Source organism: Balaenoptera ricei, chromosome 7 (assembly GCF_028023285.1).
Source record: "Balaenoptera ricei isolate mBalRic1 chromosome 7, mBalRic1.hap2, whole genome shotgun sequence".
Taxonomy (NCBI): domain Eukaryota; kingdom Metazoa; phylum Chordata; class Mammalia; order Artiodactyla; family Balaenopteridae; genus Balaenoptera; species Balaenoptera ricei.
Window position 1 is genome coordinate 118,836,236 of NC_082645.1, and position 25,862 is coordinate 118,862,097.

Here is a 25,862-nt window from a genome sequence, read left to right on the forward strand (position 1 = left end):
GCCCCCAGCCCCAGTTTCCACCGGCACTCCCAGTGTCCTCGCCCCACGCGTCCCCGCGCCCCCGACCCCCAGCCATCCCAAACCTCCCGCCATCTGCATGCTCACGGTCCCCCGGCGTCCCCGCGCCCCCAGCGCCCAGCGCCCGCGTCCCTGGCCCCCGTAGTCCCAGCGCACCCGGCTCCCCGGTCCCCTCTCCGGCGCGTCCCCGCGTCCCTGCGGCCCCCGGCGCCCGAGTTCCCGTGCTCCTCCCACCGGCGCCCCCAGCCCCTGTCCCCCGCGTCCCCGCGTCCCCGCGTCCCCGGAGTCCCAGCGCACCCGGCTCCCCGGTCCCCTCTCAGCGCGTCCCCGCGTCCCCGCGTCCCCGGCGCCCGAGCTCCCGTGCTCCTCCCACCGGCGCCCCCAGCCCCTGTCCCCCGCGTCCCCGCGTCCCCGCGTCCCCGCGTCCCCGGCCCGCTGACGCCATGACGCCGCGGCGGAGGGAGGGGCGGGGCGGGGCCGGGCCGGACCGAGAGGGGCGTGGGCGGCGGGAGCCACGGTCCCGCGGCGCAGCGGGCGACGCGGCCGATGGACATGGGCACCCAGGGCTCGGGGCGCAAGCGGCTCCCCAACCGCGAGCGGCTGACGGCGGAGGACGACGCGCTGAACCAGATCGCGCGCGAGGTGAGCGGCGCGGCCGGGCCGGGGCGCGGGCGCTGGGGGCGCCGCCGGAGCTGTCAGGCGTCCTTGCGTCCGCTGTCCGTCGCTCCGCCGGCGCCGCGGACGGGGCGCGGGCCAGGCCGGGACCTCGGTGGGCCGGGCGCCGGTCCTCCGCTGCGGGGACAGGCCGGCGGCACCGACCCCTCCCCCCATGTCGCCAGCTCCCTTTGGCCGCCGCCCCCCCCCCCCGCCCCGCGCAAGGTGGCCCCGGGCCGGCCGGGTGGGGGGCGAGCGAGCGCCCCGCTCTGTTGCGCCGCATGGTGAGGGTGATGTAGGCCCGACCCTGGAGGCCCGAAGACAGTCCCCGGAGGCCACATGGCCCTGGCGAAATGACCCGCTCCTGTCGATAACCAGTTGTCGTCTCGATTGACACACGAGGTGCAGCTTGGGCACGAACCGGGGTCCCCGTGAATCTTGTTTCTGGACCGAGCGTGCAGACGGGTTCAGGCACGCCGAGAGGTTCTCCTCAAAGTTTCCCGGGCAGAGTTTATTATGGTGGTCATGGTGGTCCGTGATGAACTTGAAGTGTGGCGAACAAAAGGTGCACCGCCCGCGTAGCTGTACAAGTGCCTTTTTCTCCCACAAGGATTCAGCCTTCAGGTTAAACAAACGGTGACGTTGGCAAAGATGCCCAGCAGATTGGCGGCGGCGGCTTCCCTGGGAAGGGGCGTGATTCCTTGGGCCCACAGTGGACAAGCTTGTTTTCTTACAGTACACCCTTTTGTACCTTTTGAATTGTGTACCCAGTGTGCTAACTATAGAGAACGTATATGCAGAGGCAGTGCCACCTTCCTGATGCCCTCTCCTCCAGGTGTTGGAGTGCGATGGAGTTTGTCTGCATGTCATTATTATCACCTGGGAAAACTTCCAGGCGATTTAGGCTGAGGCGTCTGGTTGCCTCAGTCAGCTATTTATGGAGGTCTACTTTGTAACCAGTTCTTAGGTGATTTTGCTTTTATGGACACATGGCTGTCACAGTATTTGTTGACTACTGAATGAATGAACACTTTTGTTTTTCTCCCTATGCGAAGAGAAAGGCTTTCCAGGAAAACTCCTATTCATCCCTTAAAGCCCACGGTAGATTTGTGTCCTCTGTGAGACCTCCTACATCACCCTGGGGCAGAAGTCTCCCTGCCTTCACTCGGATTCCACTAGCTCTCACTCCCTACGCCTGCTGTGGTAGTCACGTGGCCTCTGCATTATTTGTTCACTGGTCTGTCCCCCATAGAAGGTGACCACCAGGCAGGCAATGTCTTACTTTCGTATCCCCAGAGCTCAACACAGAGCCAGGCACATAGTAGGTGCTCCTAAGTCTCTGTTGCATTGCCTGAAAAACAAAAGAGGTACAAGGCACTTACAGTACATTTGGCTAAATATAGGCATTTGCTAAATGTAGTAGCTTGAACATAATCCCCACCCCCTGTGAAGACGGTCCTTTAAGTATGTAGTTAAACATAAAACCAAACAGGTGTTCTCTGGGAGGCCTGAGGTGACACGATCCGTGAGTCTTGTCTTTCTGGCAGTGGTTATGGTCAAAGGAAGGAGAATGAGGGTTCCCTAAGTCCACCTCGTATCTGCTGGATTTTATAAAAACAGACGGAAAAGGAAGGCCAGGGGCTGCTCCTGGGTGGACAGCCTTGAGGTCCTGAGTAACTGGGAACCCGCAGTCTTGCCTCCCAGCCAGGGGATGCAGTTGGCGGTGACAAATTCAGACGTGGGCATCAGACCTGGGCTCGAAACTATACAGAGCTCCTCGCGAGCTGTGCAATCCTACTCAGCCCCCTCCCAGCCTCCATTTTCTCACCTCGAAAATGGGGAAGAAGTCCCCCGAGGCTGTCAGGATTAAGGAAAGTGAGTAGCAGACATAAAGTGAGTAGCTAAATGCGAGGGCTATTCACACACACATCCTCCCAATAAAACCAACCATAGATGTAGTCGTTCCAAGTGCTGAATGGCACGTATCTGTAGTGTTGGAAGGAGCTGGTGCAACACTTTATGTTTTACTACAAATTGAATTCTATTTCCCAACTGAGAAACTTAGAATCACTATTCAAATGGCAAATATCTATTCACCATGAAGTTCTCGAGAGTTCTTATAAAAATTAACAAAATCGTCTTAAGTTGCGTGCTTTCGTGTTTGCTCGTTGATTCCGCAGATACATGCTCTCCGAAGCCCCGTCCTAGGGAGACTGGGATTCAGGGATGGACCTGAAGAGCATCCGCCCTCCAGGAGTTGGGGTCTGACATAGATCAATAACAAAAATAGAAGACAGGAAGAGATCTGAGATTTAAAGGATATTGTTCCCTGAAGGTTTCGAAATGAGAGAGTTACAATTTATTGACGGGACTAAGAAAGGCAATCAGAGGAGGCCCCCCGGGGGAAGTGGCATTTTGAGTTAGTCTTGAAGTGACAGAAACCCTGACCTGGACTGGCCTCCACGAGGGAAATGATTTGGCTGGAGGACGGACTCTCGGACAGCCTCACCAGCGCGGTGGCCCCTTTTCTCCATGGCTCCTCTGTAGCTGGCTCGGCTGGGCCGTCCTCTGCGGGTGGCCTCATCCTCGGGCCGCCTTGCTTTCGGCAGACTGGCTGCCGCGTTCCCAGGCTGCCCCGCCTGAGCCCACACCCCGTCTCTTCCGGTGGCTCTGTCCGGAGAGCTAGAAGCGTCTCCCAGGCCACCCCTGAGCCAAGCTCTGTGACCAGGACGGTGGCCTCAGCGGCGTGGCAGTGGGGCAGGGGGGGTTTACCCTGTGATCAGTCAGGCCCATCCTGGAAATGGGGGGAGTTGGCCTCCCCCGAAGCACTTGGGGGGGTATGGGGGCCTGGACGAAAACCAGGAGGCCTTTAGAAAGTGGCAGGGGGTGGGGTGGACTCGGGTCAGGCCCCCGGGAATGTGCACTCAGAGGATAAGTGGAGAGTTCCAGGCAGAGGTGATGGAGTATGGGGCGGGGAGCCCGGAGCGGCCGAGGCAGGGCCCTGCTGGAGAGCTGGCTTCCCTGCTGAGGGCTTTGGACTCTCTGGGCGGGAGCGGGAAGCAGGAACCCAGTGGAAGCGCTGCATTTATATTCCTGCAGTTAGTTTATGGTTTCACTCCAGGCAAGTTTATAGTAAATGGAGTTGTAACTTTAAAACACTGCAGCTGCGTTAGCGCGAGTAGCTTGTTTCTCACTGTCTTGTCTGAGGCGGGATTCAGGCAAGATGTTTTCAGGAAGAAGGTCCAGTAAGCACTTTGCAAAGCTCACGCAGCGTTTCTCACATCCCAGGGAGAGGTGTTGTGAAAGCAGGTATGTCTTTCTCTGCCACCGCCTTGAACACTCTGCTAATGATTTTTGGTAGCATGCCAAACCTCTCATTCAGCGCTCCGCTGCTGAGTGAAATGACCTTGCTCTCACAATGACCGAGGCAATTCAAAGTATTCCTCTCCGGTGGAGACGGCCTTTCCAGGACAAAGGAAGTCGGCTGTGCAAGCTGTGCAGGCGGCGTTAGACGGTCCTCGCGGCGAGCCTAGCATCCTCTCTGCGGCCGTGAACGCTGGTCGGTTTCCCTTCCTCGCTCACAACACGGAGACCTCCCCCATGACTGTGTCCCATGGCCTCCTCTCCTAGGTGGTCACACTGGGACGCTGCCCTCTGGGCCCATGATCCCCCCGGGGGGCGCTGGTGCACCTCCCAGATCCCCCCTGTTGGAGGGTGTCGACCCCTGGCCTGTGAGTGTGGCTGTTCTGGGCTCATGGCCCCCCTTCACTAGAGAAGTGCCCATGGCCACTGGGGGGGGGTGTCACTTTGCAGGGGAGGGGGTAAGACCTCCCACCCCAGGGGCAGCCCACAGCGATTGACCCCGGGATGTGAGGACACAAAAAGCTCCACCCCCAGCCCACTTGCCTCCCAGTGGAACCGACTCTGTGGTGCAGTTCACACTCCAGGGCTCCCCGTGGGAGGGCCCGAGGGCAGACTGAGTCCACCTCCTTCCCTGCCCCATCTGCCCCCTCACACCCCTCTGCTGGCCATGCTCCCTGGTAGATCACTCACATCCAAATCCCTGCCTCAGGCTCTGCTTCTGGGCACCCCAACTTAGGACAGTCTCCATGTCTCATTCTGGGTGGTCCCATGAATAAAGGACATTCTAATCCTAAAGCCCCCTTTCATTTGCTGTGCCCCCACCTCCCATCCTTCCCAAATAGTGCCCACAGATCACCCTGTCTTGAGAGACCCTGACTCTTTTTCTCCTCAAGCCTCAAGGCCATTCGAGGGCCAGTCTGAGGGTTGGGTGCACAAGCCCTTTTGCAGAGTGGCCTGGAAATCTGGTTCAGTTTGGGCCTCCGCTTCACCTTCGTCCGGCTCTCAGCAGGTCTGGCCCCTCTGGGGTCACGCAGTCTGGGAGGGTGCCCAGCTGGTGTGACACACGCTGCTGGTACCCTGGTGCAGCCCCTGACCTCAGGTGAGATCACGCCGGCGTTTACAACACAGGCTTGTTGCTGCAGCCAGTTTCACTTCATTTGAACCATCACCTTCATACCTTTTTTCCCAGTGAATTTGCTTTTCTGAGGCTGGCTGATGGATGCAAACCTGTCGGACACTGACCGGAGGGTGAGATCCGGCGTGGCCAGTGGTTTGGGACTGGGGGTGGTATCAGGGCCCCACCTTCCAGGTCGGGAACAGGTGAGGGGCATTCAGCACCTGGCACTGCACACACCACCCTGCCCTAGACTCTAACACAACTACCGGGCCCTTGCCTAGCTGATCTTCCTAGACAGCCACACACATCTTGGTGGATCAATAACAAGCACTAGGAATGTGACAAGACAAGCGTTCCAGGCGGATTTTTATCACAGTCTGAGCTGTCCGGGTAATGGCAAGCACCATGCCTGTGACCTTGGGCTGTTTCCGTGATTGCCGACAAGATGGTTCTGGATGGAGTTGGAATTGGAAACTCAGGGGTGGACAGTCCCACCGGCCCCCGATGGCTTGTGGGCCCCACCCCACAGCTATTTCTGTCATAGGGCCAGCTGTCTCCCTCCCCCTTTTCTGGGAGAATCTTTAGTGACGCATGGGTTCAGGAGTCAGGACTGTGCATGCACGTGGAGGACCTGAAGAGTCCGCTCGGTAGAAAGGAAGTCAGAGGACCTGGATTCTAGTGGAGCCTGTTACCTGTGAGCCTTGTCAGGGTTCAGGAGGGGAAAGGGGAGAGATGGGGACTGAGGTTGCTTTTAAGGCCTAAGGTGTGCCGGTACTCCCAAAAACTTCACCCCCGTAGTTATATGATATCCCATCAGAAAAGTTGAGAGTATCTCTATTTGACATAGAGAAAAAGGATCCAAGATGCTAAGGTCATCTGCTAAGTAAGAGGTGCCAGTTCGTCGTCCAGGCTGTTTCCTGGGATCAGTGTCTTGGCTGTAGCCAAGACTCTACTCCAGGTGGTGCCCTGAAGTCAAGCTGACTTGCTTCCCATCTCGGGGACTGTCATCCCCAACTGACCTCTGAGCCATCGGGCATAACATTTCATGGGAGAGTCCCATATTCTTCTCTGCCTTACTGTGTCTCTCCTCTTCTTTTTGTCATCCTTTCATCTTTAAAACTTAATTTTTATTGAATTTATTTATTTATTTATTTATTTATGGCTGTGTTGGGTCTTCGTTTCTGTGCGAGAGCTTTCTCTAGTTGCGGCAAGCAGGGGCCACTCTTCATCGCGGTGCGCGGCCCTCTCACTATCGCGGCCTCTCTTGTTGCAGAGCACAGGCTCCAGATGCGCAGGCTCAGTAGTTGTGGCTCACGGGCCTAGTCGCTCCGCGGCATGTGGGATCTTCCCAGACCAGGGCTCGAACCCGCGTCCCCTGCATTGGCAGGCAGACTCTCAACCACTGCGCCACCAGGGAAGCCCCTGAATTAAAGTAATATATGTTTTCACCCTGGTCCCGTACTCCAGGCCATTCTCCACACAGCAGCTTGTGGTCCTTTTAAAATATGTCAGATCGTGTCATAATGGCTTTTCATATCCCTCAGTAAAAGCCAAGCTCTTAATGGCCTTACAAGACCCTAAATGATCTGGTAAGTAGCTCCATGTTTGTAAATAATATGCATATGCACTATTTATTGATTTTTCAATTTAGGTACTATCTGCTGGCCCCCTGCTTTGAGGATGAGGACTTGGGATCTGTAGGTCTAGCTCAGGTCCTCTCCCCACCTTTCTTTCTCCTTATCTTCACACCATAGTTACATTGTACTTTTAGGTTAGATAAATGGTCATTGGCAGAACAATAGGCTGGTTAAGAGTATGGGTGCTAGAGTCAGGTTTCCTGGGTTCAGTTCCTGATCCTTCCACTTATTCCATGACCTAGGGCAAGACACTTAACCACTTCGTGCTTCCGTTCCCTCGTATGTAAGATGGGAAAATTTCAACAGTACACTTCTCACAAGGTGGTTATACGGGTAAATGAGGTATTCCATGAAAAGACCTCAGAATGATGACTGACACATGCTCAGTAAACACTAGTGGTGATGATGGTGTAACATGATAGTGTTAACTGCAGAGCCAAGTAGTATACTATAACATTTTTCCTTGCACAACTTTCTACTTTTTCTGGGGTTAATTCTTTCTTTTTTTTTCTTCCCAACTGCTCATCTCTCTGAATACCTATCATACCTAATTCCTCACAAACTTTTCAATAGAACCCCTCACAATATTATTTTCTATGTGATTAAACAAATCTGTCAGTTCCATTTTATTCCCTCCTGGAAATCTACCCCCGGAGACCTCTGTCCTCTAGACCCAGTCTGCTCTGAGCGCTCTCAGGATTTGCTTCAGCGGCCGTTCCCTTTGCCGCCATTCTGAGAACTCCTTTTGCCACTCCTTTGTTGTTGTTGCTGCTGGATCCGTACTAACTCATTTTGCTGGAGCACATCCTTCAGTAGCTTTCTGAGAGAGAATGCCTTTTCTAAGTGCTTGCATGTCTGAAAATGTCTTTATTCTACCTTAACACTTGATAGTTTGTCTGAGTATAGAGTTCTAGGTTAAAAATAATTTTCCAAAGAATGACAGAGATTTCTATGTATTCTTTGAAATGATTTCCAGCATGTACTGTTAACTAAAAAAAGCAATGTGCGGAAAGTGTAGATAGCATGCTGTCCCTTATGTGAGAAAAGCTGTCATTTGCCTGCATTTACAGAAAGAAACACTGGCAGAAAGTATAGTAAAAGAAACGTGGAGATGTAAGTGGAAACAGATTTGTTAAGTGTAACTTTTCATACTCTTTCGATATTTGAACCATGCGACGGTGTTACCTATTTGATAAAATAAAATAATAAATATCAAAAAGTATAATTAACAAACTATTTTCTACCACAGTTTTGAAGACTTTTTTCCATTTTATTCTAGCTTTCAGAATTGCTTTGAGAATTTGATGCCTTATGTATTTTCAGTATGTTGTGTAATATCAGTTTTTACACTCTATGAGCTTTTAGGATCTTCTCTTGATCCTCAGTATTCTAGATCTTATTTTTCCACTTATTAAGCATTCACTGGGTTCATTCAATCTGGAAATTTATATCCTAAAACACTCTGAAAATTTTCTGAAAATTGTCCCCTTCCCACCATTTTCTCTGTTCTCTTTTAAAGGAACTCCTGTTGTTGGAAATAACTTCCCTTTCCCCCTCATTTTCTAGCTTTTTGTCTTTTGGTGATACTTTATGGGTGATAACTCAACTTTATCTTCTACTCCTTCTACTAAACTTACCTGTTCTGTATTTAATTTCTAAGATTTTTGTTTGTTTGTTTGTTTGTTTTGGGTCTTTGTTCCATTTTTATAGCCTCCTTTTTGATTCACTAATGCAGTACCTTATCATTCTGAGGAATATTCATTTTTGGTTTTCTGGTTTTTCCTGAAAATTTCTTTTGTTCCCTACATTATGGTCTCTTTCTTTTTGTCCTTTGTGTGCTGTGGCCTCTGTCTTTCATCTTGGAGCCTTTCCCAGATGGGTGGTGATCCTTGGATCCATTCAGATGTGATAATGAGGCACTAAAAAACTGTGAGAACAATTTGAGCAAAGGCCAGGAGGGGAGATGCCACAAGATGTGACCAGGACACCACCTGGGGTGCAGTGGGGTGGCTGAAGTGTTGGCACCAGACGTGAAGTCGTCCCTCAGGACACTGGCACACAGCCTGGACTTGAATCCAAGCCCCCTTGTCTTCAAGGCCAGTGCCTTCAAGGCCAGGGTCAGTGTTGGGAGGAAATCCTGCTTAATGCTAACAAGCCAAGCCTCTCTAATTTGGTACCTACAGATAGAGTTTTGTTTTTGATTAAGGGGGTAGAAGGGATTGAGAAGAAACTTGAAAAATAATCGGAGACATACCAAGGAAGATGTAATGTCCATACAGCCCAAACAAGAGAACTAGGCATCACAGTGCTCTTTTACTGAGAGTGGAATCAATGTCAAATTAGGTGAGCAAACAAAGAAAGTTATAAAAAAATAAGATTTTCATAGCTTCAGGCATCAAGGATGATTCATTTATTTGTTTGGAAAATTCTCTAAGATGTGAGGTATACTTTCCATAAAACAAATACAAAATACCTGGAGAGTTTAGGTAGGCAGAATGTGATATGGTCTTGGCAATGGGTAAACCCCTGGATCAGCAAGTATGGAAGCGCCAGAAGCGTCCAGAACCTCCACTGGCGTATTATGTTGCAATGTTTCCACCCACTTCTTGGCTTGGGGGAGTGAATGAAAAATCACACGATGGTCATGATAATATTTCAGCATAAAGAAACCAGGAGATCTACAGTTGCTCGTTATGCTTTTAACCTCCCTCACATAAGTTTATCAGCTTTTCCACCCTTACCCTTGATGGCTTTTTACTTTTCACCTTCTTTTGTGATGTCCCTTAGGCACATGGGAAGATGTGGCATTTTCCAAGTTGACACTCGGAGAGATGGAATTTCCATGTTGATTGAACAACTAATATGACTCCACCCTGGATGCCCTAAGATATTGCTTGAAATCACACAGATATACTTTTAAATCATCCAGAGCAGTGATGGCCAGTAGGGCTTCCTGTGTTGCTGGAGATGTTCTGTCTCTGTGCTGTGTGTCACGGCAGCCACTAGCCCTGAGTAGTAATTGAGCACTTGAAATGTGGCTAGTGCAGCTGACAAAGTGCATTTTAAATTGTACTTAATTTTAATTCCTTTAAAGTTAAATAGCCACCTATGGTTGGTGGCTGCCATATTGGACAGCACAGCTCTAGAGCAATGATTAATTCTTTGTTGAAATTTGCTGTCATAGAGGTGTGCTCTATAGTGCAGAAGGTATTGAGTCTCATGATAGGAGAGGAGTGAAATGGGAATGCAGGTGGAGAGGGCTGGCGTCCCACAGGCCGCAAGTCAGTCCAGCGTGGGGAGAAGGGGCGGGGCAGTGGGAGAAGCACAGTCAGCCTTTTGAAGTCATGTGTCTGTAGGCAAGTTAGCGTATCCAAGCCTCCTTTCCTTTGTCTGTGGCAGAGGAAAAACATTATCCGGTGGTTGTAGTAATGAGCCGTGCTGGGAAATGCAGAGCATCTACCGGGTACCTAGGAGGTGCTAACCCAACGGTAGTTATTTTCTCCCTTCATCTCTACCAAGGGACAGCAGTCCTGCTGGACTGGCCAGGATGTGCCTCAGGAACTACTGATGCAGAGGCAGGAGTGAATCCTTCCTTCATAAGATGAGGGCTGGAATGAGAGGCGGGGGTCAAGGGGAGAGAAAAGAGAGCAGTCTGTACAAAAGTTGTGAGTAAAATACAGGAAAGACAATCTCCTGTGTGTCAGGAGGATACAGGCGGCCCTTGGGTCTGGTTCAGTGAACTCAGAGTAAAAGTGCTAACGGCTGCTGCTTTAAATACACTCAGTAGATAAGTATTCTTTAGTGTGAGACCCCTGTGGGCTTTCTTATAGGTTAGAGCTTATTACAATTCTTTGGCATTTAGATGGAAAGGACCCTCTGTTTTCAACAGTAGTTTTGCTTCTTGGCCTTGAACTGAAGAACCAGTAGTTAAGATGCCATCAGATTTTTCGAGCTTCTTCATTGTCAGGCAGCCAAGCCTTGCTGTCGCGCCTCTGGTTACCTTCCTGCAGATAACGGGCCATTTCACCCAGGCCGTGTCCTGCACCATTTATCTTTGGGCTTATCTGACCTCTCAGAAGCTACTAAGTTACCTGCCTATTTTTAACCCATGCCTGGAGCCAGCTGCAGAATGAAATGGCCACATGAGCTGGGATGAGGTGGTGGCCACGCAGCCTTCCAAATCTTCGTTCCAGTTTCTCAGGTTTTTCCTCTTACTTTTAAGTCGGGGTTTCTCAGCCTCGGGATTACTGACATTGGGCCGGATGCCGGGGGGGTTTCTGTACATAGTGGGATATTTAACAGCATCCCAGGGGGCAAAATGGCCCCATGGAGAACCCTTGTTGTACGTTCCCCATCTCCACTGGGTTTGTACCTTAGCTCTGAACTGCACGCCTCATCTCCAGAAACCTGGATCCTTTGCTCTCAACTCTTGTCAGTGGCTGCTCCCCAGGAGGGCAAAAAGCACCAGCTGACCAAACCACATTCTCCTTGGCGCTTCCCCACGTAACCCTCCCGGAAATTAGTAGGAAGGGCCTGCGTACTCTGGAAGGCTATGGTGGAGCTGTTTTAGGAAAAGCTGTGCAGACTCAGGAAGATGGGACTTCAGCTGCAAATTTGATTACACTTTGCTGTGTGCCAGAGGGCGCTTGAGTTGACGGTGGCGTGGGAGCAGCGTGGGGAGAGGCTAAAAAGTGGGGGGATGGAATGGACCCTGAATGGCAGGCCTACGGAAGATGGGTCGGCATGAAGGTGGGGGCTGGTGAGAGGGGGTCCTCTGCGTGACATCCTGTGGGCCCTCATGGCTCCCTTCTGCCCGTCGGAGACACCCGTCTCCCCCCGATCATGGGTGTGCTCGAGGCCAGCCAGGCCAGCGTCAGGCCCGATTCTGCTGGGACCACAGAGCGATGACGCAGGCCACCAGGCTGTGTCAGTTCTGTGTTGTCTTTCTCTCCAGGAAAGGCCCCAGGCCGACGGCTCAGGCGTGCTCCAGGGATAACAGGGCCATGGTGGCATCATTCACGTGGCCCCCCCGTGAGCACTGCCGAGAGCCAGCTCTGCCAAGAGGTCGGGGGGCCACAGGCTTGACCTTCCGAGCCAGCTAGGATCCAGTCCCCACAGCCCATGGGCTCTTCCTACTGCCTGCCAGCTTCATGCTGGGGACTCAGCAAGAGACCAAGGAAGGAGAGACGCTGACGGGCGCTGCCTGGACTCAGCTAAGCACATCCGCCTGTGACCCCGCCATCCTATAACCCTGAGGGTGGCATTTCCATAGGGACGCCCACCGCCTGGGAGAAGGGGAGCAGCTTGGGAGAAACGTCAGGCCAGTAAGTGGCCAGGCCTGGGATGATGCTTCTGGTGGACTTGACGTGCCCAAAAGGGCAGGGACAGGGCAGCCCCCCACAGCCACAGGTGGGGGTCCAAGCTGCCACCTTGTTCTTTAAGAGCCAGGAGGTCTCTGAGGCCGGGCATGACCCCAGCGCACCCACCTGCATCACCTGCTCGTGCACAATCCCAGGTGTGCTGCAGGTGGAGGAACAGGGAGGACCCCACTTCAGCCTCACCGCTGGGGGCATGCTGGCAGCCCATGAAAACTCCAGACTCCCTGGAGAGGCCCCCCCGGATCACAAGGGGGCTGGGTGTCGAGCAACACGGAGACCAGTGACCAGCACAATTCCATAGGGTTCAAATTGTGCCCGTGTCTCCTAAGAGGCATGTTGCTTTTGTCATTCGCAGCTGAACTTGTTAAAATAGATGACCAGACCTGGGCCCTGTGAGGACCGCGCTGCGTGCCAGCGTCTTTGCGGCTCGCGCTCAGCAGGACACCTGCATCTCCTGCGGCTTTTGCTCTTTAGAGAGTCCTGTGCAGCCTCCATCTCCCCGCTCTTCCTGTTCCCAGGGAAAGAACCAGAAAAATCAGCCGTCCCAGTGGCTCACCACCTCCCCCTCCCGCCCCACGCCCTCCCCCATCCCGGGGCTCTGTTCCCTCTGGATTCCCTTGGCCCGAAGGCCTGTGAGTCACCGCTGAGGCTGCAGGGATGAGACAGGAAGAGACTGTTAACCACACTGATGTTCTGTGTTCCATCATATTCCCCTCCGACGTTTAGACCTCCCGCATCTGGGGTTTTATTTATTTATTATTTTTTATTTTATTTATTTTATATTTGGCTGCGTTGGGTCTTCGTTGCTGCACGTGGGCTTTTCTCTGGTTGCGGCGAGCGGGGGCTACTCTTTGTTGTGGTCCACGGGCTCTAGGCGCACGGGCTTCAGTAGTTGTGGCGCACGGGCTCAGTAGTTGTGGCTCGCGGGCTCTAGAGCGCAGGCTCAGTAGTTGTGGCACACGGGCTTCGCGGCATGTGGGATCTTCCCGGACCAGGGCTTGAACCCGTGTCCCCTGCAGTGGCAGGCAGAGTCTTAACCACTGAGCCGCCAGGGAAGCCTCCTGCTTCTGTTTTTGTGTACAGTTTGTGAAGGAAAACGCACACATACAGCATCCCTCTCATTCTTTGAAAATTCAGCTTTGGGATTCCTTTGAGTTTAATACATCTTTTTTACTTAGACTTTTGTTTTGTGAATAGTGTCACATTTTTTTTTTTTTTTTTTGGCTGTGTTGGGTCTTTGTTTCTGTGCGAGGGCTTTCTCTAGTTGCGGCAAGCGGGGGCCACTCTTCATCGCGGTGCGTGGGCCTCTCACTGTCGCAGCCTCTCTTGTTGTGGAGCACAGGCTCCAGACGCGCAGGCTCAGTAGTTGTGGCTCACGGGCCCAGTTGCTCTGCAGCATGTGGGATCTTCCCAGACCAGGGCTCAAACCCGTGTCCCCGGCATTGGCAGGCAGATTCTCAACCACTGCGCCACCAGGGAAGCCCCTAGTGTCACAATTTTAATCTATTTTTTCTTTCCTAAACATCTTTTCCAACTTTCCCTAAACAGCATGAGGCAGATAATGAATTATCCTGAATACAGGATAGAGTGGGGAGTTGCCTTGCAGTTTAGCGTTGTGTTCTATACTAGCCTGCTTTTTAAATATGATTTAATATAGAAAAATGTAACAGGTAAAAAGCACAACATATAATATACATCATATATTGTACAGTTATAATTAATTCTGTTTATACTGTTCTGTATTCAACTTTTTAAATTTTGAATTCTGTCGGGTGAGGATATACCTGACCTGTTGGAGGATTTCATGGGCATCGTTTAGATGGTCATCGTGCTTCCTGTCTCGGGCCCTGGCCGCGTTCCGTGGTGGATGATTCATTTCTTCCAGAGATGTATAAGCAGGCCCAGCTCTGCCGCCAACTGGATCTGGGACGTGGGTCCTTCGCTGTCTTGAAGCTTCAGTTCCTCAGCTGTAGGATGAGGACGGTGGTGGTTGGGAGAACTCACGAGAATATGCCCATCAGCAGCCGAGGTCTGGGCCTCCCTCCCCACAGAGGTCACTTCCTCTGGGAAGGCCCAGGCCCGCCCGTCTCCCACCCCGGGCCTGAGACATGCATCCTTCCCAGCGTCCCCAGCTCCTCCTGTCTCACCTGTCGGCTGGGTTGCTATGTGCTTCTCTCGGCTCTCTCCTCCCCGGCAGACTGTGTGCTCTCTGGGGGCCGCGCCTGGTCCAGTTGCTAGTGAACCCTGCCCCTGGCACACGGGAGGCTCTCAAGGACCTCCTGGTGGATGAATGTGAGTCAAAGCATAAATGGGAATTTCTCTGCGGTTTGGTGGTGACTCATGTCTTCTTATTAAAATGAAAGCCTTTGAAGGTGGTATTTTTCTTCCAATTATCAATAGTTTAAACTACCTTAATTATACGGAGTGGGTTTCATTGGTAACTCATTCCAAGTCCTGACGACCTCATCAGTTACTAGAATAGGTCAGGAGATAGCGTTGTTCTATCCTCATATTGGTAACTTCATCAGAATTCATCAGAGAGAGGCCAGCACCACCCAGAAACCACACTGAACTCTGCCACCAAGGCCGGGTCTGTGTTAGTTCCTCTTGGCATGTACGATACTTTTAGTGTGGTGGACAGCACTGTGGGAAACGGAAACCAGTGAAATGCAATTTTCTCCTAGTTCCCAAGATAAGAGATATAAGGAAAACTTTAGGAAACTGACGGAAAAGGTGCAGCACAGAAGACCTGGGTCTGAGGCCCCAGGGTACCATTTACTGGCTTTGCCACCTCGGACAAGCCACATGGCCTCTCTGTGTCCCCACCTGTAAGGTGGGGTGATAATTCATGGTTGGGAGGACCAGGTGAGGGGATCCAGACGCGATGCTTAGGACAGAGAGCCCCTGCCGTTCATCGGGGCATCCAGATCTCCTCACACACACACGCTCTGAAACCAGGTAGGGGATCATGCTGGCCACAGACCAGGTGTGTACAGCGGCCCCCTGCCTGCCACCCACCGTAAGTGAGATTTGGACTGAGAGACAAAGGCCTGGCTCCTGTCCACAGCTCCAGGCTCTGACCCAGGCTGCCTGACAGGGGAAGCGGCGGGGCGGTGGGGGGCGGAGCAGGCGGGCCCATGGAGGGAGGGCCCGGGACCAAGTCTTGCTCAGCTTTGGCCTCCTTAACTGTAAGGAGGGGTGACACCCACCGGCCAGCCTCACAGAGTTCACGTGAGGCCCAGATGAGAAAACATGTGAGGTAATGCACACAAGCCCTAAAGGGCTTTGCAAATGTAAGTCGGTGGTATCCTTGTCAGAAAAGCTGGAAGTAAATTCGTAACACCTGGATGTCTCCAGCCCGGACTGGGTGTTTCTGGGACTCTGGCTCCCGGACTGGGCACAGCGTGTCCACTGGCCCCGAGGGTCGTGCGTTTTTATTCACGCAGAGCACTCTCTGCCTCTGTTGGTGGTGATGTAGCTTTCTTCTAAAATTGGAGGTGGGAGCCCTGTGAGCCTGGCGTGTCCATCAGGAAAGATGGGAGGCAGAGGGGTGGAGGAAAGATGCAGGAGCCCGTGGCCCAGAAGCTGTCCACACACAGCCCTGCTCTGGCCTTCGAGGCTCCTGGTCCTTTCAGGTCCATGGGGAGGTGACGAGGAAAAGGACTAGAGTCGCCGTCACCATGACGACCGCAGGTCCCCACCAGCCCAGGCTCGTCAGGGAGGGGCCTCAGAGGGGCCGGCAAGGGGGTCCTCCCCAACCTTTTCTAGTCTTCACTGAAATCTCTTTATGCCTTAATTCCCTACGGTCTGGCCCCGTGTGCAGTCTGCATGGTATAGGAGGGAAATAAGTGTTAGAAGACCCCATCTCGTATATGAGAGCAGCCCCTGTTCTCTGCACACGCAGGGTCCTGTCACTTACACAGTGCTACTGAATCAAGCCTTTTCTCAAGGACAAAGGAGGGCCCTGGACTCTTCAGCCTTTACTTGGACTTTGCAGTAAGTGGTGTCTCTTTGGTTCTGTGCCCGCTCTTGCATTTTGCTGAGTTACCTGTCCAGGAAACCAGCAAGGACCACTGGTCCTCATGGGGTGGAATCAGGTCAGCCTGCCACCCAGATGGGTTCTGGTCCCTCGAGAACGTCCACAGAGCTTCTCTGAAACAGTAGCTGTTAAGTTATTCAAACCTACTCTGAGGGAACGAAGCGCGCCGGGCTGGAATTGAGGGTGGCTGATTGTACCTTGGATCAGTGGTTCTCAAAATGTGGCCTCCAGACGCAGTATCCGCACCCCTCGGACCCGTTAGCAGTGCTGCTTCTTGGGCCCTCCCACAGCCCACTGAGTCCGAGCCTTGGGGTGGGGCCCCGCTGTCTGTCCTGAGAGCCGTCTGGATGGTTCTGATACACCCCAAAGTTGGAGAAGCTCTGCCTTTGATAAAACGATGCAATGATGCAATTAGTGAGTCTGATTAGAGAGGTGAAGAACGACCTTTACACTAATATTCCCAATTAGAATAGTAGGGCCTTTTCCTGCTCAAATGCCTGAGGAATCAATGACTTGCTTCAGTAACAAATGTGAATGTTATCATAACCTTCAGGCTGAGTGAACCTGCTTGTTGAGGAGCTGCCCCCTCTCACAGGCTCCCCTCCATCTCCCCTCCTCATAAGAGCCTGGCCGTGGCCACCAGCCCTGAGGGTCAGCCTCCTGGCACACAGCAGATGCTCAGTTACTGGGGTTAATGGTGAGTGAGTGAGTGAACAAATGAATGGATGGATGGATGAATGAATGGATGGATGGATGGGTGGGTGGAGTTAGCCCTACTTCACAGTAACATTTGAAAATACAGATTCTTTTGAAACTAGAACAAGATTATTAAATATCTTTGATGGTCGCTTGGGTGGCAATGAAGATTTTCCAGAAAGCTGTTGCTAGCAGGATCTAATCTGGCAAGGTGTTGACTCCTGAAGTGTCCGTTCTGATTCCCCCCACCTCCACCTTGGCTGATTTGGTCAGTGACCTTATCCACCGTTCATGTAATAGGAGTTGGAAGGAGAAATAAAGCAGAACTTTCAATCCTTTCCTGACCATGCTTACAATCGTTCCCTCTTCCAACTCCTCCTTTTTAGACTTTTCCCCCTCATGTTTCTCCATTGACTTGTTTTGTGATGTTGGCACTTGGATATAATCTTTGAATGATCCTAGTGGTGGGCCTTTGGACAGCACGTGGGCCATCGGGTTCCACTGCACGTTGCCAGTGCCCCGAGCTTGCACTCCCTAAAAAGACATTCATTGTGTCCAGGGAAGCTCTGCTAAGGTTGATGGCACTCTACGAGGGGCTGAAGTAACTTGGAGCAGGTTTGTAGAACATTCTCCTGTGCGGTTTCCCTGTTGGGGAGCAGGGTTTGGACTAGAGGAATTTAGGTGTATTCATATACCCTGCCAGGTGCAATAAATAGCTGTCTTTGCCTGACCTTAACCTCACCTAAGTGCTGTGGTTCTAAAAAGCCTAGCACACACCAGGAGGAACTGAAAACGTTAGGAGGAGAGTGATGCTGGTGTAACATGTCGGAGGCGGGTTGGGCATGCAGATGGAAATTAAAACGATTAAATGTTGGAGATGTGCCTTGTAAACCAGAAAGCTTAGCTAGACTGAGCATTAAAAGAAGGCATAACCTGTTCTAAGCAATTTTTTGTTTACTGAACTACAGACTTTGTACAGATTTCCCAGTTGTTTTTTGACTAAAGTCTTCTTTCTGTTCCAGGATCCATTCCAGGATCCCACATTGCATTTTGTCATTGTGTTGCCTTTGCCTCTTCCAATCTGTGATGGTTTCCAGGCACTTTTGAAGAGTGTCAGCTATGCATTCAGTAGAATGTTCCTCAGTTTGGATTTGCCTGATTAGACTGAGGTTGTGGATTTGGGGAAGAATTCGGAGGTGCCCTTTTGCTCATATCACATCAGGGGCACATGATATCCGCATGACATCCCTGACGACGTCAACCCTGACCGCTGACCTAAGGTGAGGTCTGCCAGGTTCCTCCACTGCAGAGTTACTGTTTTCCCTTTCCCTGCTCTGTCCTCAGGAAGCAAGTCCCTAAATCCAGTCCGTCTCAGGGGAGGGGACTTCTGTTCCACGTCCTGGAGGGAGGGGTATCAAAGAATGTGTGGTCCTAGGTTGAAACCGTCACAGTCATTAGCAGATTTGGAGAGCGATACTTTGAGGCTATGCAGACATCCTGGGTCATCCTAAAGCTCATCGGTGGGTACGTCATTCTTTTTTAAGTGTGAATACAAAAAGCGAGTTATTTGGTGTATCCGGTGAACTTGAGAGTAGGGATTGGAAAGCCCTGTGTGTTGTGGCACCTGACCCGGCCTCTTCCTGGCCAGACCCTACGGCCTTTTCTGCTTCTCCTCGCTGTGCGGACGCCGGCCGAGTGGGTCTCTGGGTCTCCTGCCCCTTTGAGTGTTCTACTCAGTCACTGCTGTGGCCTGGATACACCGACACCTCCCTGCCCCACACCCGGTCCCCCTTCTCCCACCTTCCACCAGAAGGGACGTTTTCCAGTTTTCATCTCCATCTTCCAGTTTTCTCGCGGTGCAGCCGGGAGAGGCCTTGCTCCCTCCCCAGTGGGGATGAGATATGCTTGGGAAGATAATTCTCTCTTTCTTTTTTGGAGGGGGTAGGGGGAGACTAAAGAGTGGATCATTATTGAATGGAGGTCTTACACGACGAATAGAAAGAATAATGATTTTTTCATCTTAACTCACTGTCACTTTTCATAGTCGAGTCATTTATTGCCTAGTTTGAGATGAGATCTCAGTTTTTAAAAGCACAAGTCTGGCTTAGAAGTGCTCTTGAACATGTGACATTGTAAAGAAATCTATACACGGAAAACAATCACCTTCAGTCAGCTGAAGCTCATTTTGCAGTTAAACCTAAATACCTGCGGTTCAGTGGACATGTTTTTTGCTAATTTTGTTCCCTGCTTTTTTTTTTTTTTAAATTATTTATTTATTCATTCATTTATTTATTTTTGGCTGTGTTGGCTCTTCGTTTCTGTGTGAGGGCTTTCTCTAGTTGTGGCAAGCGGGGGCCACTGTTCATCGCGGTGCGCGGGCCTCTCACTATCGCGGCCTCTCTTGTTGCGGAGCACAGGCTCCAGACGCGCAGGCTCAGTAGTTGTGGCTCACGGGCCCAGCCGCTCCGCAGCATGTGGGATCCTCCCAGACCAGGGCTCGAACCCGTGTCCCCTGCATTGGCAGGCAGATTCTCAACCACTGCGCCACCAGGGAAGCCCTGTTCCCTGCTTTTCTACTGTGAAAGTGAGCAAAGACTTGAGGGGAAAAGTCTAGTGGAAAGAAGGGAAAATACAGTACCTGTCTTTTAGAAATTATCTTAAATAACAATGAGCCATAGAATGTGAGAAAAATCAGAGAGAAAAATGCAGACGAGACTATTAAAGACAAAATGTCTAAATTGCAGAGAATTATAAACCTTTCCCTAGAAAATGTCACGTGAAATCCACACAAATCGGCGTTCATTGGATTCTAGAGAGCGTTCAAAATTGCCATTCTCCCTAAGCTCTGGCCTAGTTCTTCATCCTGTGATATGGTTCTTTTTTTCTTTTCCTGAGATTGATTACTCATTGCGGGCACCCTTGGTAGTAAGATCAGAATAACAACAACAGAGGGAGTGGTAGCAGCATTTACTGAGTGGTTAATACCCCTTGATTAACTCACTAGATCTTCAGGGTGACACTATAGGCCATGTATAGACTGAATGTCTGTCCCCACCCCAACCCCTGCCCCAAATTCATATGTTGAAGCCCTAATCCCCAGTATAGCTGTATTTGGAGATGAGGCCTCAAAGGAAGTAATTAAGATTAAATGAGGCCAAAAAGCTGAGCCCCTGAGCCTATAGGACTGGTGTCCTTGTATGAAGAGCTCACTCTCCACGTGCACACAAAGAAGAGGCCACGTGAGCACACTGGAGAGGGCGGCCGTCCACAAGCCAGGAGGAGAGCCCTCACCATTAGCCACGCTTGCTGGCACCTTGATCTTGGACTTGTAGCCTCCAGAACTGTTGTTTAAACTGTTGTTTAAGTCGTTTATGTGGCTTTTTATTATAGCAGCCCGAGCAGACTAAGGTTGGAAATATCATTCCCATATCAAAAGTGAAGAGACAGTCGTAGAAAGGAGAAATGACTTGCCTTATCCATCTGTTGGTTTTTCCTTTACTTCTCATCATTTTGCTTTATGCATTTGGTGAAATCTTCATTTTATAAAGGTTCTCAACAGTTATTAGCTTAATTGTAAACCTACCCAGTTATAGTATACTAGTATTTTCCATGTTTGACTTTTTTTCACATTGAATTCTCTTTTCTTTAGTGTTAATATTTGAAACCCTTGTGTCATCAGGATAGGCTAGGTTTTGATGTGGTAACAAAAACCCCAAGCCTGAGAGGTCTGAAACGACAGAAGTTTCTCTCCTGCCCACAGTAGACGCCCATCGCAGGTCTGAGGGGCTCACTGTGGCCTCGCAGGGACACTGCCCGATAGTGACTTCCTTCCCAAGGGCTTCTGCTGTCATCACAGCAGTGGGCGGAGGCCACAGCGACTTGTTCACTGGCTCTTAACACCTCTGCCCTGAAGTGGCACATGTTTCAGGCACAGGCGGCAGGGAGCGTGCTGAACGGCTCCCCTGGCTGATGGAACGGCCTCTGTGCAAAGCAGGAAAGGAAGGAAGACCCGCCCCACAGGTGCGCTGCTGGGACAGGAGAGGGCCCCTCCCCTTAGGTGGGGCCGCCCCCAGGGTGTGTGGCTGGGGGGGGGGGCAGGGGCTGCGTGGGGCCCTGGTTCTGAGCATGTTCTGTCCCTTAAGACAGCGCCTGGGAGCACTACGAGGGGAGCTGCTTCTAGTGCCCTCAGCCCGCGTTTAGTTAGCGGGAGGGCCCCCGGGGCCCGGCCCTGGGCTGCGTCTCCGCTGAGATGGGATGGGCCTTGGCCTCTTCTCAGCCTTCACAGGAATTGCTAGGAGCAGTCGGGGCTGCTGCCGAGACTGCCTTTCAGACTCCTCTTGATGTAGAAGCCACCTCTGCTTGTTGAATGTTCCAGAACCTGGGGGAAGAACTTACTCTTTTCCTTGATATTCTGAAGCCCTGAGGGCTGCTCCTGACTACAGCAGCGTCCCAACCTCAAATTGAGGCAGTATCTGAGGACACTGGTCTTTTGGCTTTGTTTTGCTTTCTTCGTTTGGATTCTAACATTACCCTCATTTTGTTCCCGTGTTAAAGTTACATTTGAATGACTTCATGTGGGTGGAGGCAAGCCCTGAGCCTGACCTTTTCCTGCATGTCCCACGTGGCACTTGTGTTTTAAGATTGCAAGAGCCTGGGAGCGGCCACCACTGTCCGGCACATCTTCCTGGCACCTGCTGGCTCTTTCCTGATGCCATAATTCTCCTCTTTCCCTACTTTAGGGATTTTCTTTTCTGAAAGCGTGTGGCAGCTCACCAACGGTGTCCAGAGTGCCCACCACAGGCTGGTATAAAAGACACCTTTCAGGTACTTCCCTGGCGGTCCAGTGGTTAAGACTCTGCGCTTCCAATGCAGGGGGCGTGGGTTCTGTCCCTGGTCGGGGAGCTAGGATCCCAATGCCACCAGGCTCAGCCGAAAAAAACAAAAACAAAGACACCTTCAGTTCAGAAGACCTGAAGTTTAATCTCGCCTCTCAGGATATTTGCTTTGTGAACTTGGACAAGTCACATGACTCCAACTTTTCTTCACCTCTCATGCTTTCTGGTGATGAGCAACTGAAACCATTTTTCCTAGAAACCACCTGTGCCCCCATCACCACCCCAGCTGTGTAGACCCAGGGAGGAATTATCTGGAGAGGGTCCCCTCCAAGCAGGAAGTGATGGCAGGCTGCCATGGAAAGGAAGGAAAAAGCACTGAAATCAAGCAGTTTATTACCTCTCCCCTCATTTTCTCAAATTCCTGAAAGACTCACATCTTTTCAGGATTGTTTTCTCTTTCTCCCTTCTGGGTACCACATTGCCGTGAGATACATCCGTTCCGCCATTCTGGGTGCCCCAAAGGGATTCTCAGAACAGCCAGGGCTGAAAACAGAGAGGAGGCTGTCATCCGTTGCCTCACTTCCGTGGTCAGCGGCGTGGCTGCCGGGCCCGTGGCTTCTGCAGGAGCTGGAGGGGAGAGCCAGGGCCACAGTCTGGGAGCATCCATGGCCCCCACTGGGGACCCCCACTTAGCTCAGAGCTGGTGGTAGACAGCCCGGCCCCGGACCAGGTCCCTCTCTCCCCACCCACGGAATGAGCGCTATTTAATTAGCTGTACTCAGCTGAGAGCACGGTGATGATAGATGCAATTATAGGTCAACCTGAGGGCATTCTCCATGTATTTTTAGATTTTATTTTCAAAAGGAAGATGGTATTTTTCAGGCCACTGTTGATAGCAGACTGCAAAGGAGCTTGACATTTTTTTACTTTTCATTTTATTTATTCCTCTGTTCACTGTCTCCTTTCTCCCCCCGTGGAACAGCCACGGGGCTGGTATGAACCCTGGGTTGTCTTTTTGTTCATGTCGCTGTTGCCTCAGGTATTCACTCCTTCTCTGACCTGACAAACACGTCTTGACTAGCCCCTACAGGTACAGTGTGCTGGGGCCACAGAAGGAGAAGCTGTGGTGCTTATCTCAACAACCTCACTTCCAAATAGCCCTCCGGCCACTGGGCCGATTTTACTGATCACGTCCTCTGTGCTGCGGACACAGCAGTGCTCAGGCAAAGTCCCCACACCCTGTAACCCTAAAGATAAACTTCTGAACAGGCAGCTCTGCAACATGTCAGGGGTTGAAAGGGCTTTGCAGAAAAGCAAGGGGAGAGGTGTAAGGAGGGAAATGGGGTTGCCCTTATGATGGCTTATCGGTGGGGGGGGGCTCCCTGACAAGGCGCTATCCCAGGTAGAGGGAACAGCAGGTGCGAAGGCCACAGGTTGAGAGCAGGCCTGAGCGGGGAGGCTGTGGCACTGAGCCCAGTGCGCCCAGGGAGAGAGACAGCTGGGAGCTACCTCCTGTGGGGCCTTCCAGGCCGTCGTGAGACTTGAGTTTTCTCTCCTCGTGAGATGGGTGGCTGTTGGACAGCTCCAGTGGAAGACGGCCCGCGCTGGCCTGTGTCTTAAGAGGATTCTTCATGGCGCCACGTGCAGGACCACCGTGGATGGCCGTGCAGTTTGCGCACCGCAGAACCCCAGAGCACACCCTGCAAACCGACTCTTGTGTGCATGGCCATCACCTGCCTGAGCAGGGCTAGCCCTGCATGAGGAGCAGACAGGAGGACGTGAGGGCAGAAGCAGGGACCAGGCTGGATGCAGTGACCCAGGGTGAGAGGTGATGGTCGCTGGACCAGAGAGGAGCAGTGGGGGTGGTGAGAGGTGGTCGGATTCCACATGCCTGTGCAGCCCAGATTGGCCATGGGATAGGAGAGGAAAAGAGACACCAAAAGAAGACCCAGGGGTTTTGCCCTGAGCGACCGGAAGAGGGATGCTGAGGTCTGACAGAAGCCAGTCTGGGAGTTGAGTACATGTCAGTTTTAGGGGGGAAGACCTAGTTACCTCTCTTGACAACTCTGCTCTCCCCCAATGTTCCTCTGAAATGCTTCCCGGGTCCCTCTGGGGTGTGGATTTTTGATGCAGGGAACCCAGAGGCTAACTCCTGGTCCCTAAGGGGTACATTGGTGTTCATTTCTACAAGTTGTATCACACTCTTTAAGTTGGAGGTTTATAAAAATGAATTTTAATGTAAAAAATTTCAAACGTACCCCAAATTAGGGAGACTAGTACAATGAGCACCCATCCATCCATCATCTAGATTCAATAAGATTTCACCGTATTTGCTTCATCCGGCTCTCTTTTTCTCTTTTCCTTTGCTCATAATAAGAAATTCCAGATACTGTGTTGCCTCACTCTTACACAGGTCAGTATGCATAACTTAACAGCAGGAACATTTTCTTATGTAACCACAATGCTTTCACACATGGCAAAACTGACATTAGGGCTTCCCTGGTGGCGCAGTGGTTGAGAATCTGCCTGCCAATGCAGGGGACACGGGTTCGAGCCCTGGTCTGGGAAGATCCCACATGCCGCAGAGCAACTGGGCCCGTGAGCCACAATTACTGAGTCTGCGCGTCTGGAGCCTGTGCTCCACAACAAGAGAGGCCACGATAGTGAGAGGCCCGCGCACCGCGATGAAGAGTAGCCCCCGCTTGCCACAACTAGAGAAAGCCCTCGCACAGAAACGAAGACCCAACACAGCCAAAAATAAATACATTTAAAAAAAAAAACAAAAAAAACTGACATTAATTCATTGTATCGTCTAATACCCAAACATAGTAAAAATTTATGGTTTTTATTATCTCAAAAATATCATTTTACAATTAGTTTCTTCGAATCAGGATCTACACGTAGTCCAACATCAAGGGCTTCCCCTAAGCATCTTTTAATCCATGGAAGCTCCCTTCTCCCCACCATGTTCTTTCAGAAACCAAGTCACTCGACCATTAGCCTGTCCTACAGTCTAGATTTACATTCTTTCTAAGGCACTGAGCCTTGAAATCCAGTGCATTTTGCACTGGCGGCACACTTGTTTGGTAGCTCACCTGCCCAGGAGGCACCTGTGGCGAGGTGCATTGGGCAGCGTAACTCAAGGGGCTCCTCCAGATTCTGGTGAACCTTTCGCTCATAGGTGGCACTGTGTGCTTCCTGTTGTGTCACATTGGGAGTTCCTCAGTGGTGGTCCCGCTTTTAGTGATCTGTGGGGTGCAGGTCCTTCCACTGCAAACTTGCCCATCCAAAAAGCTATGGGTCTTTCACTTTCTGAGATGGGGAAGACTGAGAAATCAGGGAGTCAGAAGTTGATTTTTGCACATGTAACATCTGAAAATCCTATTTGACATACAACGGGAAAGTAAACTAGGCAGTTGGACGTGAGCTTGGAACTCCAGAGCAAGATCTCCGCTGGGGATGTAAACTTGGGAGTCACCAATGTATTGATGGTGTGAGTATAGATGACATTACCAAGGGAACAAGGGCCAGTGTTGAGAGGTCACTAAGGTAAGGAACCAGCAAGGCAGGCTGAATGCTATCCCAGAAGCCAAGTGAGGAAACTATCTATAGAAAGAAGGGATCAACTGTGTCAGGTAACACCCATGGGTTGGGGAAGGCTAGGGCTGAGAAGTGCCCATTGGATTTGGAAGTGACCTTGATGAGAGCTGGTTCGGTGGAGTAGTAGGGGTGGACACCCGATTGGAGTAGTTTCAAGAGAAAAGCGTTCCTTAAAAAATTTAACATAGAATTACTATATGATCCAGCAATTCCACTTCTGGGTACATATCCAAAAGAATTGAAATCAGGATCTGGAACAGATATCTGTACACCCTTGTTCATAGGAGCATTATTCACAATAGCTAAAAGGTGGAAGCAACCCAAGTTTTCATCAAAGTATGAAATGGATAAACAAAGTGTGATATATATTTACAAGGGAATATTATACATCCTTTAAAAAGAAGGAAATTCTTCTCAGGTCGTCCAGACAGAAAAATCAATAAAGAAACACTGGCCTTAAGCAATACATTAGACCAGATGGACTTAATAGATATATATAGAATATTCCATCCAAAAGCAGCAGAA

At 51.3% G+C, this 25,862-nt stretch overlaps 1 protein-coding gene across 29 annotated transcripts in view; it reads left to right on the forward strand.

Moving 5' to 3' along the window:
* The first annotated feature begins 499 nt into the window (after positions 1-499).
* The window catches only part of LRRFIP1 (LRR binding FLII interacting protein 1), a 147,429-nt gene continuing 122,066 nt past the window's right edge, over positions 500-25,862 (forward strand). For all 29 annotated transcript variants that reach the window (XM_059929041.1, XM_059929048.1, XM_059929047.1 and 26 more), the window contains exon 1: positions 500-660. In XM_059929041.1, coding sequence (XP_059785024.1) covers positions 565-660 — 96 coding nt within the window. In that variant the 5' untranslated portion in view covers positions 500-564. The remainder of the gene's footprint in view (positions 661-25,862) is intronic.